The sequence below is a fragment of the Hemitrygon akajei genome, chromosome 32 (genome assembly GCF_048418815.1).
Source record: "Hemitrygon akajei chromosome 32, sHemAka1.3, whole genome shotgun sequence".
In the NCBI taxonomy this organism is placed as follows: Eukaryota; Metazoa; Chordata; class Chondrichthyes; order Myliobatiformes; family Dasyatidae; genus Hemitrygon; species Hemitrygon akajei.
This window is the reverse complement of record NC_133155.1, coordinates 35,804,617-35,821,720: the sequence shown is the minus strand read 5'-3', so window position 1 is coordinate 35,821,720 and position 17,104 is coordinate 35,804,617. Positions and strand designations below refer to the sequence as shown.

The 17,104-nt window shown below is 46.4% G+C and overlaps 1 protein-coding gene across 8 annotated transcripts in view; it reads right to left on the bottom strand.

The window, feature by feature from the left end:
* LOC140719810 (regulating synaptic membrane exocytosis protein 3-like) overlaps positions 1-17,104 on the bottom strand; it is a 387,400-nt gene that overhangs the window by 100,396 nt on the left and 269,900 nt on the right. For all 8 annotated transcript variants that reach the window (XR_012097009.1, XM_073034710.1, XM_073034709.1 and 5 more), the window contains exons 5-6: positions 13,244-13,356; positions 887-988 (exon numbers count right to left, since the gene is read on the bottom strand). Coding sequence is in view for 7 of the 8 variants with exons in the window: in XM_073034710.1 (XP_072890811.1) it covers positions 887-988; positions 13,244-13,356 (215 nt within the window). In the remaining variant the exon portion in view is untranslated. The remainder of the gene's footprint in view (positions 1-886; positions 989-13,243; positions 13,357-17,104) is intronic.

Below are 17,104 nucleotides of genomic sequence, written 5' to 3'. Positions count from 1 at the left end.
GCTCAGCAATCTCCTCCCTCGCCTCCCACAGTAGTCTTGTCTGGTCCTGCTGACTTATCCAACTTGATGCTTTCCAAAAGCTCCTGCAACCCTTAAGATGCAACCTTCAGATGGAGCAGGATGCAAAATACATTAAATGATAAAATATTAAAGAAAAGCAATCATATGTGCAAAAATTACAGCTGTACACACTCATCACCTGCAGCTTCTATATGAAATTCATGACAATTAAGAGACATTAATAAATGTTTCCCAATAGTATTGCGTTTAGTGTAAATAATACAAATGAAATTTGATCCAATGGGCTTTCATATTACGGCAGACTGATTTGTTTGTAATCCTGTGGAATTATATTGAATGGTATCCATCAATATCCATTTAATCCACTGGATTCTACACAATGGGAGTGAATAGACTAGAATTCAATGAACATCAATTGAACAATGGGACAACAGTGAATGGGAAGAAGTTTAATTCCCTGGATTGTATACATTGGGGGTAAATGGAAAGGAGCGCTATCCAATGAAATTCTACGCAGCAGGATTAGGATGTGGGTTGTCCCACTAGGATTCAATGCATCCGATATGAATATGAAGACGAGATCCATGTAAACTTCGCGTTTGCTGCTGCAAGTGTTATTGGAAAAAGCTGCAGATGACACAGGCAATTGAGTTCATTTTTGGACAATTACATGAATGTTGCTACTAGTGATTGATCTGCAGGGCTTGGCTCACCAGTGTCAGAAAACAGGTTAATGTGTTTAACTTTTACCAGTTCCGAGTGAAAGATGTAACACACACTAACCTCTGCTCCCCCGATATTACACTGCAACACAGCAGTGACCAATGAGAGAAGCTGTTAAAGTCTGAGCCTTGCAGGCACCTACCTGGCAGAGCTTTCGTGCCAGGCTTTGGAGTCAGTCCTCTGGCTTGAATGATTTCCACCTCGAGCTGCCCACTCCGATCAGCCATACCAATGTGGATGTCACCTGTGGCAAGGTGATACAGTCAATCAGAGGTCTCAACCATTTCATATCAGATTGTTAAAGTTCTCAGAACTGTTAGCAAAAATTACCACCTGCCACCTCTCCCAACAATTTGTTGCTCTACGCTAGAACTCAGAGCCTACAGCATGGGACAAGCCCTTTGACTCAGTGTTGAGCTGACCTCTTCATCTACTCTAACCCTTCACCCCTACTCAGCACTCCATTGTCTTATCATCCATGTGCCCATATAAGAGTTTCTTAGAAGTCCCTAATATAAAGTGTGTATGGAACCGGAGGAGACAGCAGAGGTACTTAATGAGTACTTTGCTTCAGTATTCACTATGGAAAAGGATCTTGGTGATTGTAGGGATGACTTACAGCGGTCTGAAAAGCTTAAGCATGTAAATATTAAGAAAGAGGATGTGCTGGAGCTTTTGAAAAGCATCAAGTTGGATAAGTCACCAGGACCCCAGACTACTGACGGAGATGAGGGAGGAAATTGCTGAGCCTCTGGCGATGATCTTTGCATCACCAATGGGGATGGGAGAGGTTCCAGAGGATTGGAGAGTTGCGGATGTTGTTCCTTTATTCAAGAAAGGGAGTAGAGATAGCCCAGGAAATTATAGACCAGTGAGTCTTACTTCAGTGGTTGGTAAGTTGATGGAGAAGATCCTGAGAGGCACGATTTATGAACATTTGGAGAGGCATAATAAGATTAGGAATAGTCAGTATGGCTTTGTCAAAGGCAGGACGTGCCTTACGAGCCTGATAACCTTCTCATGGCCCCTTCTGGCTCTCCTAATTTCATTCTTGAGCTCCTTCCTGCTAGCCTTAAAATCTTCTAGATTCCTATCATTACCTAGTTTTTTGAACCTTTCGTAAGCTCTTCTTTTCTTCTTGACTAGACTTACAACAGCCTTTATGCACCACGGATCTTGTACCCTACCATCCTTTCCATGTCTCATTGGAACGTACCAACTCAAAACCCCACGCAAATATCCCCTGAACATTTGTCACATTTCTTCCGTACGTTTTCCCGAGAACATCTGTTTCCAATTTATGCTTCCAAGTTCCTGCCTGATAGCCTCATATTTCCCTTTACTCCAATTAAACGTTTCCCTAACTTGTCTATTCCTATCCTTCTCCAATGCTATCTCCAAAATGCTCTCCCACTGTGACACCTGACACTCAATACCGGATTAAATACAGCCTCTCCTCTTACAGGCTTATCTACACATTGTGTCAAGAAACCTTCCCCAACATATATAACAAACTCCACCCAATCTACAGACTTTGTAAACCCCTCACTCTAGGGAGATACCAATCAATATTTGGGAAATTAAAATCTCCCACCACAACAACCCTGTTATTATTACTCCTATTCAGAGTCTGTCTCCCTATCTGCTCCTCAATGTCCCTGTTACTATTGGGTGACCTATATAAACACCCAGCAGAGCTATTGACCCATTCCTATTCCTAACTTGAACCCACAGAGACTCCATAGACAACCCCTCCATGATTTCCTCCTTTTCTGCAGCCGTGACACTATCTCTGATCAACAGTGCCACACCCCCACCTCTTTTGCCTCCCTCCCTATCCTTTCTGAAACATCTAAAGCCTGGCACCTGAAGTAGCCATTCCTGCCCCTGCACCATCCAAGTCTCTGTAATGGCCACAACATCATAGCTTCAAGTGCTGATCCACGCTCTAAGCTCATCCACTTTATTCATAATTCTCCTTGCATTAAAATAGACACATCTCAAACCATCAGTCTGAGTGTGTCCCTTCTCTATCGCCTGCCAATCCTCCCTTTCGCACTGTCTCCAAGCTTTCCCTATTTGCAAGCCAACCTCCCTTTCCTCTGTCACTTCAGTTCGGTTCCCACCCCCAGCAATTCTAGTTTAAACTCTCCCCAATAGCCTTAGCAAACCTCCATGCCAGGATATTGGTCCCCCTAGGTTTCAAGTGCAACCCATCCTTTTTGTACAGGTCACACCTGCCCCAGAAGAGGTCCCAATGATCCAGAAACTTGAATCCCTGCCCCCTGTTCCAAACCCTCAGCCACGCATTTATCCTCCACCTCATTCTATTCCTATACTCACTGTCACATGGCACAGGCAGTAATTACGAGACTACTACCTTTGAGATCCTGCTTCTCAACTTCTTTCCTAACTCCCTGTAGTCTGATTTCAGGACCTCCTCCCTTTTCCTACCTATGTCGTTAGTATCAATATGCACCACGACCTCTGGCTGTTCTCCTTCCCATTTCAAGACATCGTGGACGTGATCAGAAACATCCTGGACCCTGGCACCAGGCAGGCAAACTACCATATGCATTTCTTTCCTGCATCCACAGAATCGCTGGTCTGACCCCCCTAACTATAGAGTCCCCTATCACTGCTGCCATCCTCTTCCTTTCCCTACCCTTCTGAGCCACAGGGCCAGACTCTGTGCCAGAGGCGCGACCACTGTTGCTTCCCCCAGGTAGGCCGTCCCCCCTCCCCACCAACAGTACTCAAGCAGGAGTACTTATTGTTAAGGGGGACAGCCACTGGGGTACTCTCTAGCACCTGCTTCTTGCCCTTCCCTCTCCTGACAGTTACTCACTTCTCTGTCTCCTGTGGTCCCGGGATATGACAGGGTCTTTTAAGAGACTCCTGGACAGGTACATGGAGCTTAGAATAATACAGGGCTATGGGTAACCCTAAGTGATTTCCCAGTTAAGGACATGTTCGGCATAGCTTTGTGGGCCGAAGGGCCTGTATTGTGCTGTAGGTTTTCTATGTTCTATACACAACTTCAAAATCAATTATTATCAAAGTACATATTGTATATGTTACCATGAGGCTCATTTCCTTGCAGGCATTCACAGAAGGACAAAGAAATCCAATAAAATTGAGGAAAAACTACACACTACCAGAGACTGACAAACAACCAATGTGCAGAAGAAGACAAACCGTTTCAATACAATAAATAAATAAATAAATTACACTGAGAACTTGGGTTGAAGAGTCCTTGAACATGAATTCATAGGTTGTTGAATCAGTTCAGAGTTGAGGTTATCCACACTGATTCAGGAGCCTGATGGTTGAGGGGTAATAACTGTTCCTGATGCCTGCTGGTGTGGGATCTAAGGCTCCTGTTGTTCCTTCCCGATGTCGGTAGCAAGAAGACAGCATGGCCTAGAAAGTGAGGGTCTTTGATAATGGATGCTGTTTTGTTGTAGCAGCCCTCCTCGTAGGTGTGCTTAATGGAGGGGAGGGCTTTGACTGTGATGGATTGGGCTGTATACAGCACTTTCTGTAGGCTTTTTCCGTTCTAGGGCACTGGTGTTCCTGTTATGCAACCACTACTTTCCACCGTGCATCTACAGAAGTTTGTCAATGTTTTAGATGACACGCCCAATCTGCGCAAGCTCCTACGAAAGCAGAGGTGCTGTGGTGCTTTTTTGCAATGGCACTTATGAACTCCCAGGACAGAATTCTCTGATAGACAACGCCAAGGAATTTAAAGTTAGTATCCCCCTCCTCCACAGATCCCCTAATGAGGAATGGCACATGTACTACCTGTTTCTTCACCTGCAGTTGACAATCAGCTCTTTGGTTTTGCTGCAATTGTTGTGGCACCATTCAACCATTAGAAAAATGGAGGGCCAGGCGGGAAGGAGGGATTGATCTTAGAAGAGATTAAAAGGTTAGCAGATCATTTTGGGCTGAAGGGCCTGTGATATACTGGGATGTCCTGCATTCTATGTTCTGATATCCCTGATGAATCAACTCTGTGATAGCAGAAACATGTGCCTACTGATAATATCCACCTTGATTACTCCTGCAGTCTTAAACTTTCTCCTCTCTCCCTGTAGATAGATAGATAGATAGATAGATACTTTATTCATCCCCATGGGGAAATTCAACTTTTTTTCCAATGTCCCATACACTTGTTGTAGCAAAACTAATTACATACAATACTTAACTCAGTAAAAAAATATGATATGCATCTAAATCACCGTCTCAAAAAGCATTAATAATAGCTTTTAAAAAGTTCTTAAGTCCTGGCGGTAGAATTGTAAAGCCTAATGGCATTGGGGAGTATTGACCTCTTCATCCTGTCTGAGGAGCATTGCATCGATAGTAACCTGTCACTGAAACTGCTTCTCTGTCTCTGGATGGTGCTATGTAGAGGATGTTCAGAGTTATCCATAATTGACCGTAGCCTACTCAGCGCCCTTCGCTCAGCTACCGATGTTAAACTCTCCAGTACTTTGCCCACGACAGAGCCCGCCTTCCTTACCAGCTTATTAAGACGTGAGGCGTCCCTCTTCTTAATGCTTCCTCCCCAACACGCCACCACAAAGAAGAGGGCGCTCTCCACAACTGACCTATAGAACATCTTCAGCATCTCACTACAGACATTGAATGACGCCAACCTTCTTAGGAAGTACATTCGACTCTGTGCCTTCCTGCACAAGGCATCTGTGTTGGCAGTCCAGTCAAGCTTCTCGTCTAACTGTACTCCCAGATACTTGTAGGTCTTAACCTGCTCCACACGTTCTCCATTAATGATCACTGGCTCCATATGGGGCCTAGATCTCCTAAAGTCCACCACCATCTCCTTGGTCTTGGTGATATTGAGACGCAGGTAGTTTGAGTTGCACCATATCACAAAGTCCTGTATCAGTTTCCTATACTCCTCCTCCTGTCCATTCCTGACACACCCCACTATGGCCGTGTCATCAGCGAACTTCTGCACATGGCAGGACTCTGAGTTATATTGGAAGTCTGATGTGTACAGGGTGAACAGGACCGGAGAGAGTACGGTTCCCTGCGGCGCCCCTGTGCTGCTGACCACCGTGTCAGACCTACAGTCTCCCAACCGCACATACTGAGGTCTATCTGTCAAGTAGTCCACTATCCAATCCACCATGTGAGAGTCTACTCCCATCTCCGTTAGTTTGTGCCTTAAGATCTTGGGCTGGATGGTGTTAAAGGCACTAGAGAAGTCAAGGAATGTAATCCTCACAGCACAACTGACCCCCTCTAGGTGAGAGAGTGATTTGTGCAGCAAATACGTGATAGCATCCTCCACTCCCACCTTCTCCTTATATGCAAACTGAAGAGGATCCTGTAAACCTCTGCACTTTGACTGTTTAGTCTTTTTCATAGACGCTGCCCGACCTGCAGAGTTCCTCCAGCATTTTGTGTGCGTTGCTCTGGATTTCCAGCATCTCTTGTGTTTATAACTTCCACACTTAACAGGTTCGCGGTGAAATGCAAAGGTTGGATTATTTACCTCATCCACAGATTCAGCAAGCGTTCAGACAGAGTGAACAAGGAGAAAACTGGCAGGAGAGAGCTGAACAAAGGACAAGTGATTTCAAAAGTGTTGAAATCAAAGGAAATATTCTTTAGCAATGAATTACTGTGATCCAGGGTGCATTATCTGTGAGGCTGGTGGGATCAGATTCATTCATCACCTACAACGGAAGCTGCAGCTGAATAAGTACTCAAAGTGAGGTTGGGAGAGAGAGGGTAAACCAGCACATTCACAATGTTTTACAATCCTAACACCCTTTGCTTGGTAAAGATCAAAGTGCTAATCTCAGTGCAGAGACAGGCAGTGGTCAGGGTTCTAAATGAATACTACTCATCAAGGAGAAGGGTGTGGGAGATCCTGGGTTCAGGAAGGACTACAATGGATAATCTGGAGCTGGTCAGTATTAAGAAGGAGAAGGTGTAGATATCATAGGCAGTTATCATTACAGTTGATAAGTCCCCAGGACCTTATGGAATCTTTCGCAGAAAGCCATGAGAAATCAGGAAATGAGGAAGCTAGGGTGCTGGCAGAGACTTCCCTGTATCTTTGATAGCTACAGGTGACTGCCAGAGGCTGGAGAGAGCTAATGTTCTTGGTTTACATCAGATGGACAGCTGCGACAAGCCAGTGAACCTTTATCCGTGGCAGGGAAATTATTGGAAGAAATCCTAAGGGATACATACATTTGGAAAGGCAGTGACTGATTAGGGTTAGTGGAGGGAAGATCATGCCTCACTAATTTCATTGAATTCTTGGAGAGGTAACAAAGAAAGCTGACGAAAGCAGAGTGACTAGAATTGTCCACGTTGAATACGGTTAGGTAATTGACAAGATCTCACACGGATCTTGTGTGGTCCAAAAGGTTAAGGCACAAGGGTACTATGGTGAGCTGGTTAATTGGTTTTGTGATGAGAGACAGGTGTTGTTGGTGGAAGGACAGAAGTCAGTGAGCACAAGATCAGTGATGTATGTTAATGACCGCAGCAGAAATAATTAGCAACATGCACAAAGTGCTGGAGGAATTTAGCAGGTCAGGCAACACCTGTGGAATTGAATAAACATGGACGTTTCGGGCCAAGACCCTTCTCCAGGACTGGAAAGCAAGAATGGAAATGCCAGAAAGAATTCATGAATGGTTTGCAGCTGACATAAAAGTAGGTCGTTTTGGATAGTAAGGACAGTTGTCTCAGGTGAAAGTGGAATATAGATCAGATGGAAAGTACTGGGTGGACTGTACGCAGATAGAATTTAATCCCAACAAGTGCAAAGTTATACATTTTAGTGAGTCAAATAAAGGAAAGACATGTATTATAAACAGAAGAGAGTGAAGGAATATTAATGAATAGAGAGGTTTTGGGTTCAAGGCAAATGGTAACGTGAGTGGATGAAAAAAGCATAAGTTGGATTTAGAATTAAAGAGTTATGATGTTACATTGCAACTTTATAAAATGTTGGTAAGATGGCACTGGAAATGTTGTGTGCAGTTCTGATTAGTGTGTGATTGAGATGGGAAGAGTGTGGTGGAGATTCATTGGGAACTGAAGGACTATAGCTGTGGGCAGAGACTGGACAGGTTGGGTGTGTGAAGGAGGCTGAGGGGGCGACCTGATGGAAATATATAAGAGTATGAGAGGTATGGATGGATAAGGTAGATGGTAAAAATCCTTTCCCTGTGGTTATGGGATCAGATAGAAGTAGGCAGAAGTTAAAGGAGTTTTAAAGGGAATTTGTGGATAAAGTGTTTCTGCACAGAGTGGTGGATATCTGGAACTCATCCCAGACAAGGTAGTGCAGTTAGGTACTATGACTATGTTAGACAAGCAGTTAAATAGATGAGGGCACAAGATAAGCTTCTAATGCAGACAAATGGGATTAGTGTAGGTCCGCATGGGCATGGTGGAGTAAAGCATTGGTTTCTGTACTGTACAATCCCATGAGTTTATGACTCTCTCAGATGCTTAAATATAAACTGCACAAATGTTAGAGTTAAGAACAGAAGCTTATTTTCTGGAAGAAGGTGGCACCAGCAAACATAGTGGCCTAGGCGACATGCTCCAAATGGGTCTCAAATCTACTTTCACTTCTTTTACGTCGTCTTTTTCTTTCGCTTGTGGTTTTGGTACTGTTGGGGCCTGTGATCTACATTTTGGCGGTGTGCTCTCAGACCGATGGAGCGTTCTAGCGATTTGCTGTCCCCAAGGGGGCTCAGTGGGGCTTCGAGCAAAGTGTGCGGCCTTGAGCCCAGGAAGCCTGGAGATGAGCCACGAGCCAGTGTTCGATTTCATTTCTTGCCGATCTCACCGATTAAAGCCCAGAGGAAGATCGAAGATCATCGAGGCATGTGCGGAGGGTGAACGGCTGTTCAGTGCTGTCAACCGGTCTCTCACTCTCTGCTGCCGGAGGAAGGTGTCTGTGTGACGAGCGCTCTCTCTCTCTCTCTCTCTCTCTCTCTCCCTCTCACTCTCTGCTGCTGGAGGAAGGTGTCTATGTGTGACGGGCTCTCTCTCTCTCTCCCTCTCACTCTCTGCTGCCAGGGGAAGGTGTCTATGTGTGACGGGCTCTCTCTCTCTCTCTCTCCCCCTCTCACTCTTTGCTGCCGGAGGAAGGTGTCTATGTGTGACGGGCTCTCTCTCTCTCTCCCTCTCACTCTCTGCTGCCAGAGGAAGGTGTCTATGTGTGACGGGCTCTCTCTCTCTCTCCCTCTCACTCTCTGCTGCCAGAGGAAGGTGTCTATGTGTGACGGGCTCTCTCTCTCTCTCCCTCTCACTCCCTGCTGCCAGGGGAAGGTGTCTATGTGTGACGGGCTCTCTCTCTCTCTCTCCCTCTCTGCTGCCGGAGGAAGGTGTCTATGTGTGACGGGCTCTATCTCTCTCTCCCTCTCACTCTCTGCTCCTGAAGGAAGGTTCCTGTGTTGGAATGTTCTCTCTCTCCCTCACTGCTGTCGGAGGATGCCTATGTGTGACAGTCTCTCTCTCTTCCTCTCCCTCGTGCTCACTACTCCTGAAGGAAGGTCCCTGAGTTCGAATGGTCTCTCTCTCCTTCGCTCTCCGCTGGCAGAGGAAGGTTTCTACGTGTGATGGTCTCTCTCTCTCCCTCGCTCTCTGCTGCCAGAAGGAGTCGATGTGTAACTGTCTCCCTATCTCACTCCCGCTTGCTGCTCCTGAAGGAAGGTCCCTGAGTTCGAATGGTCTCTCTCTCTCTCCCTTGATGCTGTTGGAGGGGGGTGCTGGAGTGCCAGGTCTGGGGCGAGATGTAGTCGATGCCGTCTGTGGGACTGGACTCCGTGGCTCAGTGTTTCTGGTTTCTTGTCGCTCCTTTTGTTGTTGCTACTTTGGATGATTTTGAATCGGGGCGGTCTGCAGGTAATGAACACTGAGCTGAACTGAATATGCCTGGACACTTCCAATCTTATACTATATATTCTGTGAGTCTCACTCGATTTTTTTTCTTGCTGTTTGCATGATTTTTTTTTATGGGGGGGGGGGTAGTATTTGATGTTTTCCTTTGAACCGGCTCCAGGGTTTTCTCTGGTTCGAGTCTGTCTGTGGGAAGACGGATCTCAGGGTGCAAACTGCATACACACACTGATAATAAGTGTACTGTGAATCTCATTAGCCTCAAATGTCCAGGAGTAGATCCGAGTCTGCTCTCAGCCAGCCTTCCCTCCAGATCTGTCCAGGCTCCCCTCTCCACACCCACCTGTTCCTCCTGCAGCTTGGCCCCAACTTCCATCTGTCCTTTCCTACCTCTGGGCATTCTTGTGCTCCCATACTCAGCTTCAGAGTCCCCGGTGAGTACCAGAAACTCTCCTAATCCAACTTCAGCCTCCCATTGGGTCTATGTCAGCTCTGAGTGGAGCTAAGATGAGAGAATCTGCAGATGCTGGGAATCTAAACAACACACACAAAATGCTGAGGGAACTCAACAGGCCAGGCAGCATCTATAAGGAGAAGCACTGTTGACGTTTCAGGCCGAGACCCTTCGTCAGGGCTGGGGAAAAAAGATGAGTGTCAGAGTAAGAAGGTGGGAGGAAGGGAGGAAGAAGTACAAGGTACAGAGATATCAGCGAAGCCGGGCGGGGGGAGGGGTGAAGTAAAAAGCTGGGGTCAATTGGTGAAAGGGGTACAGGGCTGGAGAAGGGGGAATCTGATAGGAAAGGATAGACTATGGAAGAAAGGGAAGGGGGAGGAGCACCAGAGGATGGGCAGGTAAGGAGATTGGGTGAGAGAGGGAAACAGCAATAAGAATGGTGAAGGGGAGACACTTACTCGAAGTTGGAGAAACTGATGTTCATGCCATCAGGTTGGAGGCTACCCAGAAGGGATACAAGGTGTTGCTCCTCTAAATTGAGTGCCTCATTGTGGACAGACATGTTGGAATGGGAATGGGAAAGTAGAATTGACATGGGTGGCCACTGAGAGACCCTGATTTTTCTGGCAGAGGGAGCGTAGGTGCTCAGTGAAGTGGTCTCACAACTTACATTGGATCTCGTGACAAAGAGAAGGCCACATCAGGAGCAACAGATACAGAAGATGACCCCAACAGACTCACAGGTAAAGTGTTGCCTCACCTGGAAGGACTGGTTCTGCAGGCAACGATAAGTACCAGGAGGGATCCTACCACCAAAAACATCTTTCCCTCCCCCCCCCCAACTTCCCACTTACTTTGGGATCGCTCCCTACGCGACACCCTTGTCCATTCGTCCCCCCCCCCCCAATAATCTCCTTCCTGCTACTTATCCTTGCAAACGGAACAAGCGGTACACCTGCCCCTACACCTCCTCCCTCACTATCATTCAGGGCCCCAAACAGTCCTTCCAGGTGAGGTGACACTTCACCTGTGAGTCTGATGGGGTCATTTACTGTGTTCAGTGCTCCTGGTGTGGCCTCCTGTATATCAATGAGACCCGATGTAGATTGGGAGACTGCTTCGCTGAGCACCTACGCTTCATACATCCGAAAAAACAGGATCTCCCAGTGGCCACCCACTTCACTTCCACTTCCCATTCCCATTCCACGGCCTCCTCTTCTGCTGTGATGAGGCCACACTCAGGTTGGAGGAGCAATGCCTTGTATTCTGTCTGGGTAGCCTCCAACCTGATGGCATGAACATCGATACATAGAACAATACAGCAAAGTACAGGCCCTTCGGCCCACAATGCTGTGCTGACCCTTAAACCCTGCCTCCCATATATCCCCCACCTTAAATTCCTCCATATACCTGTCTAGTAGTCTCTTAAATTTCACTAGTGTATCTGCCTCCACCACTGACTCAGGCAGTGCATTCCACGCACCAACCACTCTCTGAGTAAAAAACTTTTTACCTCGAACTTTTGATAATTGCCCCCCTTCACCATTTCCCCATTCCCATTTCCCTCTCTCACCTTATCTCCTTACCTGCCTATCACCTCCCTCTGCAGCTCCTCCCCCTTCCCTTTCTTCCATGGTCTTCGACCCTCTCCTATCAGATTCCCCCTTCTCCAGCCTTTTATCTCTTTCACCAGTCAGCTTCCCAGCTCGTTACTTCACCCCTCCCTCTCTCCCGGTTTCACCTGTCACTTACCACCTCATACTTCCTCCTTCCCTCCTTCACCTTCTTGCTCTAACTTGTCAGTCCTGATGAAGGGTCTTGGCCCAAAACATCGAGTTTACTCTTTTCCTTAGATGCTGCCTGGCCTGCTGAGTTCCCTCAGCATTTTGTGTGCGTTCCCAGTGAAGCAATCCCATCAACCTTATTTCCTCTTAACCCAGTAATTATTCTCTCTCGTCCCTATGAAATTCTGCTTGCTTCTTTACCTCAGCCAAGGGGTAACTTACAATGGCTGAATAACCTTCATGGTGTGGATATAGGGGAACTATTGAGAGCATCCTGACAAGTTACATCTCCATCTGGTACGGCAATAGTGGAGCATCGGACCAGAAATCCCTACAAAGGACTGTGAGAATAGCTGAGAGGATCATAGGGGTCTCCCTACCATCCATCAGGGACATTTATCAGGAGCACTACATATGAACTGCCCTTGGTATTATTAAGGATCCCAACCATCCACCCAGCATCCTCTTTGACTTTCTACCATCAGACAGGAGACTCTGATGCATAAAGATAAGAACGGTCAGGATGGGAAACAGATTCTTCCCCAGGCGATTAGGCTTCTGAACTCTGGTTCGAAGTCTCACTGGTTAATTTGTTCCATACCTTACAATATTTAACAGTAAGACCATAAGACATAGGAGCAGAATTAGGCCATCTGGCTCATTGATTCTGGTCTGCCATTCAACCATGGCTGATCCTTTTCTCCCCCTCCTCAACCTCAGTTCCCGGCCTTCTCCCCGTAACCTGCGATGCCATGTCCAATCAAGAACCTATCAATCTCTGCCTTAAATACACCCAATGACCTGGCCTCCACAGCTGCACGTGGCAACAAACTCCACAAACTCACCGCCAGCAATCCGCGGTGGTGAATGCACTTCAGTTTGTTATCTGTGTGTGGTTCATCTGTAGATTTTATCCTTACCTTCATAAGTTATCATGTGTAATGTACTACTGTGCTTTACACCCTGGTTCAGAGAAACACTCTCATTTCTGAACACATTGTACGGTTATATACATTACACGCACGTATATAGTAAAATGACAATAAACTTGACTTGATGGAAGTGTGGACACCCAGAGGAAGCCTGTGCAGTGACAGGAGAAAATGTGCATTGCACACTGTGCCAGGGGCTGGATTTGAACCCATGTCACTGGGGCTGTGAGCAGCATCCCTACCTATTACACAATCTTGCCACAGGCTCACGGCATGTCCAAGGATTATGGGATAATCGGTGCCCGTTTCCGGGATGGCTGGATTTCACTGACATGAAGCAGCCTTTTGAGCAAGAGCAGAAGCCGTCGCACGTTTAGCAAAATGGAATGAGGTAATGAAGTCATGGGTTGGCAACTCACCCATGGAAGGGGCAGCCAAAGTCTGCCGTCCCACCAGCTGAGCCGGACCAATGCCATCCAGAAACTCACTGAACTGCCCATCTGCTCCTAGTCTGGCCGTGGGGAAAACCAAGCTGTTAAAACAGGAGACAAGGATTAACAACTGTTCCAAACTCTGTGTGTGTGTGTGTGTGTGTGTGTGTGTGTGTGTGTGTGTGTGTGTGTGTGTGTGTGTGTGTGTGTGTGTGTGTGTGTGTGTGTGTGTGTGTTTGATACAAGGGCTAGAAACCCATGCATTGATATACATTAATACCTATTACGCCATGTTCAGCAATCCCTACAGTGCATATGTGCCACATGTTGTATTTGGAGATACAACATGGTAATAAAGAGCCCACATTGCCCAATTATACCCATACAAACAGTTAATCTACTAACCTATACGTCTGAGAGATGTGAGAGGAAAGCCAGGTGGTCATGGGGAATGTGTTAACTCCTTACGGACAGTGGCAGGAGTGACCGCGGATTGCTGGTGTTGTAATAGTATTACGTTAGCTGCGACATGATCACACCTGAAACATTAACAGTTTGTCTCTCCACATCTCCACTCCACTGAGAGTAGGGGAGATTCCATTGAGAGTAGGGGAGATTCAAACGAGAGGACATGATTTGAGAGTTAGGGGGCAAAAGTTTAAGGGAAACAAGAGGGGGTATTTCTTTACTCAGAGAATGACAGCTGTGTGGAATGAGCTTCCTGTAGAAGTAGTAGAGGCCAGTTCAGTTGTGTCATTTAAGGTAAAATTGGATAGGTATATGGACAGGAAAGGAGTGGAGGGTTATGGGCTGAGTGCGGGTAGGTGGGACTAGGTGAGATTAAGAGTTTGGCACGGACTAGGAGGGCCGGAATGGCCTGTTTCCGTGCTGTGATTGTTATATATGCTTCCTCACCTGCTGAGTGTACCCAGCATTTCAGATTTTATTTCAGATTTTCAGCACCTGCAGCTTGTTTCATTTTCACAGCAGTTTCAGTATTGTTCCTTGAGCGAGGCATTCTTGCAGCACTTACACAACTGTTGAAGGAGCTCAGCAGGTTGAGCTGCATTTGTTGGGGGAGGGTGTGAAAGAATTGTTCATGTTTTGGATTGACAGCCTGCATCAGATCTGAATTTTGACCCAAAACATCAACAACTCCTTCCACCCCGCCCCCCCCACAAAGGTGTTGCTTGACCTTCTGAGTTCCTTCAGTGGATTTTTTTTGCTCCAGTTTACAACATTTGCAGATTCTTGTGTCTCCAGAGTTTATAGTTTGTGGTAAATTTCATTTTAAATCTACTGTGACTCAAGTGAAACATAGATATTTGCAGCAAAGAAATGATGAATGAGAATTAGAATCATAAAGTGCCTGTAGATAGTTCAAAGTTCATGCAAGATGGCGCCAGTGACCAACAGCGACATGTTGCGGGCAGCTCACAAAATTACTAGATAATCTTCTTCTAGATCTACTTCTTCTGAACTGCGACTAATTGCAGCCTGTAATTTTATCATTCTTTACTTTTTTATTGTTTGCATGATTTGTTCATTTTTTTCAAACACGAGGTGTTTGACTGTCTTTGTTGTGTGGCTTTTTAAAGGGTTCCATTGTGTTTCTTTGTTTTGTGACTGCCTGCAAGAAGACAAATCTCAAGGTTGAATATAGAATACATAATTTGATCATAAATGTACTTTGAACTTTGAAACATGTTTATTTTCATAGACGTGTCTTGAATTTTTCTTTGTACAAAGCAATACATAAAGTAGACTATGTCATATTAATAAATAAAAACAAAAATCATGAGCTGTTCAGAAATCTGATGGCAGAGGGAAGAAGCTGTTTCTAAAACATTGAGGACGGGTCTTCAGGTTCCAGAAAGAAGTCATTCAATCCATGTGCCCTGCCAGCTGACGAAGATCTAACATGACGACCCTCAGTGCTGAACTCGTGCTCTGAAGCCCTGCAGGTAATAGCAATTTACTGTCAGGTACAAATATCAAAGTGTGCACAGGCACAATCAGCGAGTGCTCAGGCCGATACCTGTAAGTATAATGAACGTCTCTGACTCCAGCCCCCTTCCTGGCAGCAAGTTTCACACCCAGATATCTTTTATTTACTCTGCCCGTTCTGCTGCTGGCGTTTAGAGCAGCAACGAAGATCCTCCTCCCTTCATCGTGCCCTTAGCTTCCTCTTGGCTTTCACTCATGTCAGGCATGCAAATCCTAGGTAAAGACTCAGGAATACCGTCACACTCAGATGAAGAAGGATCCTTCATTGCTGTTTCGAAACAATTTTGTTTTACCTGTCAGGGTTGTTAGTTCTGAGCTGAACCCCCAAACCCGGAGGACCGGTGGACCACTCTCAGGCTGGCCTCTACCTCTTGACCTGTTTGGCACGGGTGATCCCACAAAGAGCCAAAGTATGATGCTCCAACATCAGCCAACACAGCTCTCTGGGTCATTGAGGCATGCAAGCCTCCAAACCACAACAAAGGTAGCAGTCCTCTTGGAGGAAGAATTATTCCTTCACCTCTTCAATCCTTCTACCAGCTGGAATACACACCAAGTTAGGAATCAGTCTCACTTGTAAAACTGGACCTTCAAATCCACCCTGTCTAAGCTTCTCAGCAATGTAAACAGATCAATTAAATCTCCCCACAAACTTTACTCCAAAGAACCACAGACAGTTTCTTGTAACTGGAGTTCCCCAGCCCAGCACTCGGCACCCTCTCTATTGCGATCACGTGCTCCCTGGAGTGTGGTGATCGCCCGTGAACATGCTGCTCCTGTGGGGGACCTCACTGAAGTTTTGCCATTTCAGCATGAGTGCACAGCTTCTGTCCTAACTTCGTATCTCTGGCGATAAAGGCCAGCATGCCTTTGTTCCCAGCCGGGTCTGCTACCTGCAAGGATTTTGGGGCAGTCACCCTGACTCCCTCGACTGCTTGGTGTCCTACTGCTCAAAAAGTACTCCATCCCTTTGTTTTCTCTTCACTACCTCAAACTCCAGAGTCTTTAAGCACTACAGCACAGAAATAAGCCCTTCGCCCCATCTAGTCTGTGCCAAACTGACATTTAGCTTAGGTTCATTGATCTTAACCCTCTAGACCCTTCCCATCCATGTACTTATCCAAATTTCTCTTAATTGTTGAAATGGAACCTGCATCCACAACTTCCACCGGCAGCTCATTCCACACTCACCAACCCTCTGAAATTCAAAGATCCAAGTACACTCATCAAAAACAATCTACAATCTTGAGATTTGCCTCTTTAGAGGCAGCCACAAAACAAGAAACCCAATAGAACCCGTTTAAAAAATAAGACCGTCATGCATGCAGTGTGCAGAAAACAACAAATCGTGCAAACAACAAACAGAAGCAAGTAACATTGAGAACTGAAGTTCACGAAAGTGAGCCCACAGCCACGAAGCCAGTCATAGCCGATCCAGGAGCCCGTTAGCTGCAGGCCACAGCATTAGTTCAGAACAGAGATGAGTAAACCTCAGGGAGTAGTGAGTTGAACACCAGCCTATCTCTCACCTCCAGCCCCGACGCCCTGACCTTTTCAATCTGACCCAGCACTTTAATTGGCCAAACGGGACACTCGTTGCTCTTTGACCCAGGCCTTGCCACTTCAGTATGCTCTGGGGCCCAGGACCACTGCCTTGATTTGGCTCTTACCCAACCTTTCCAATTCAGCCTGGTTAAACGTCGGCTCGTACCTTACCCCCGGGCAGGAGCCCCGCCACCTCGATTTTACCTCGCCTTGGTTCTGCCACTTCAAATTGCCTCTAAGTCCACACCAGCAGCCAAATATTGGCTCGCTCCCCCACTCTCGGGCCCCACTGCCTCG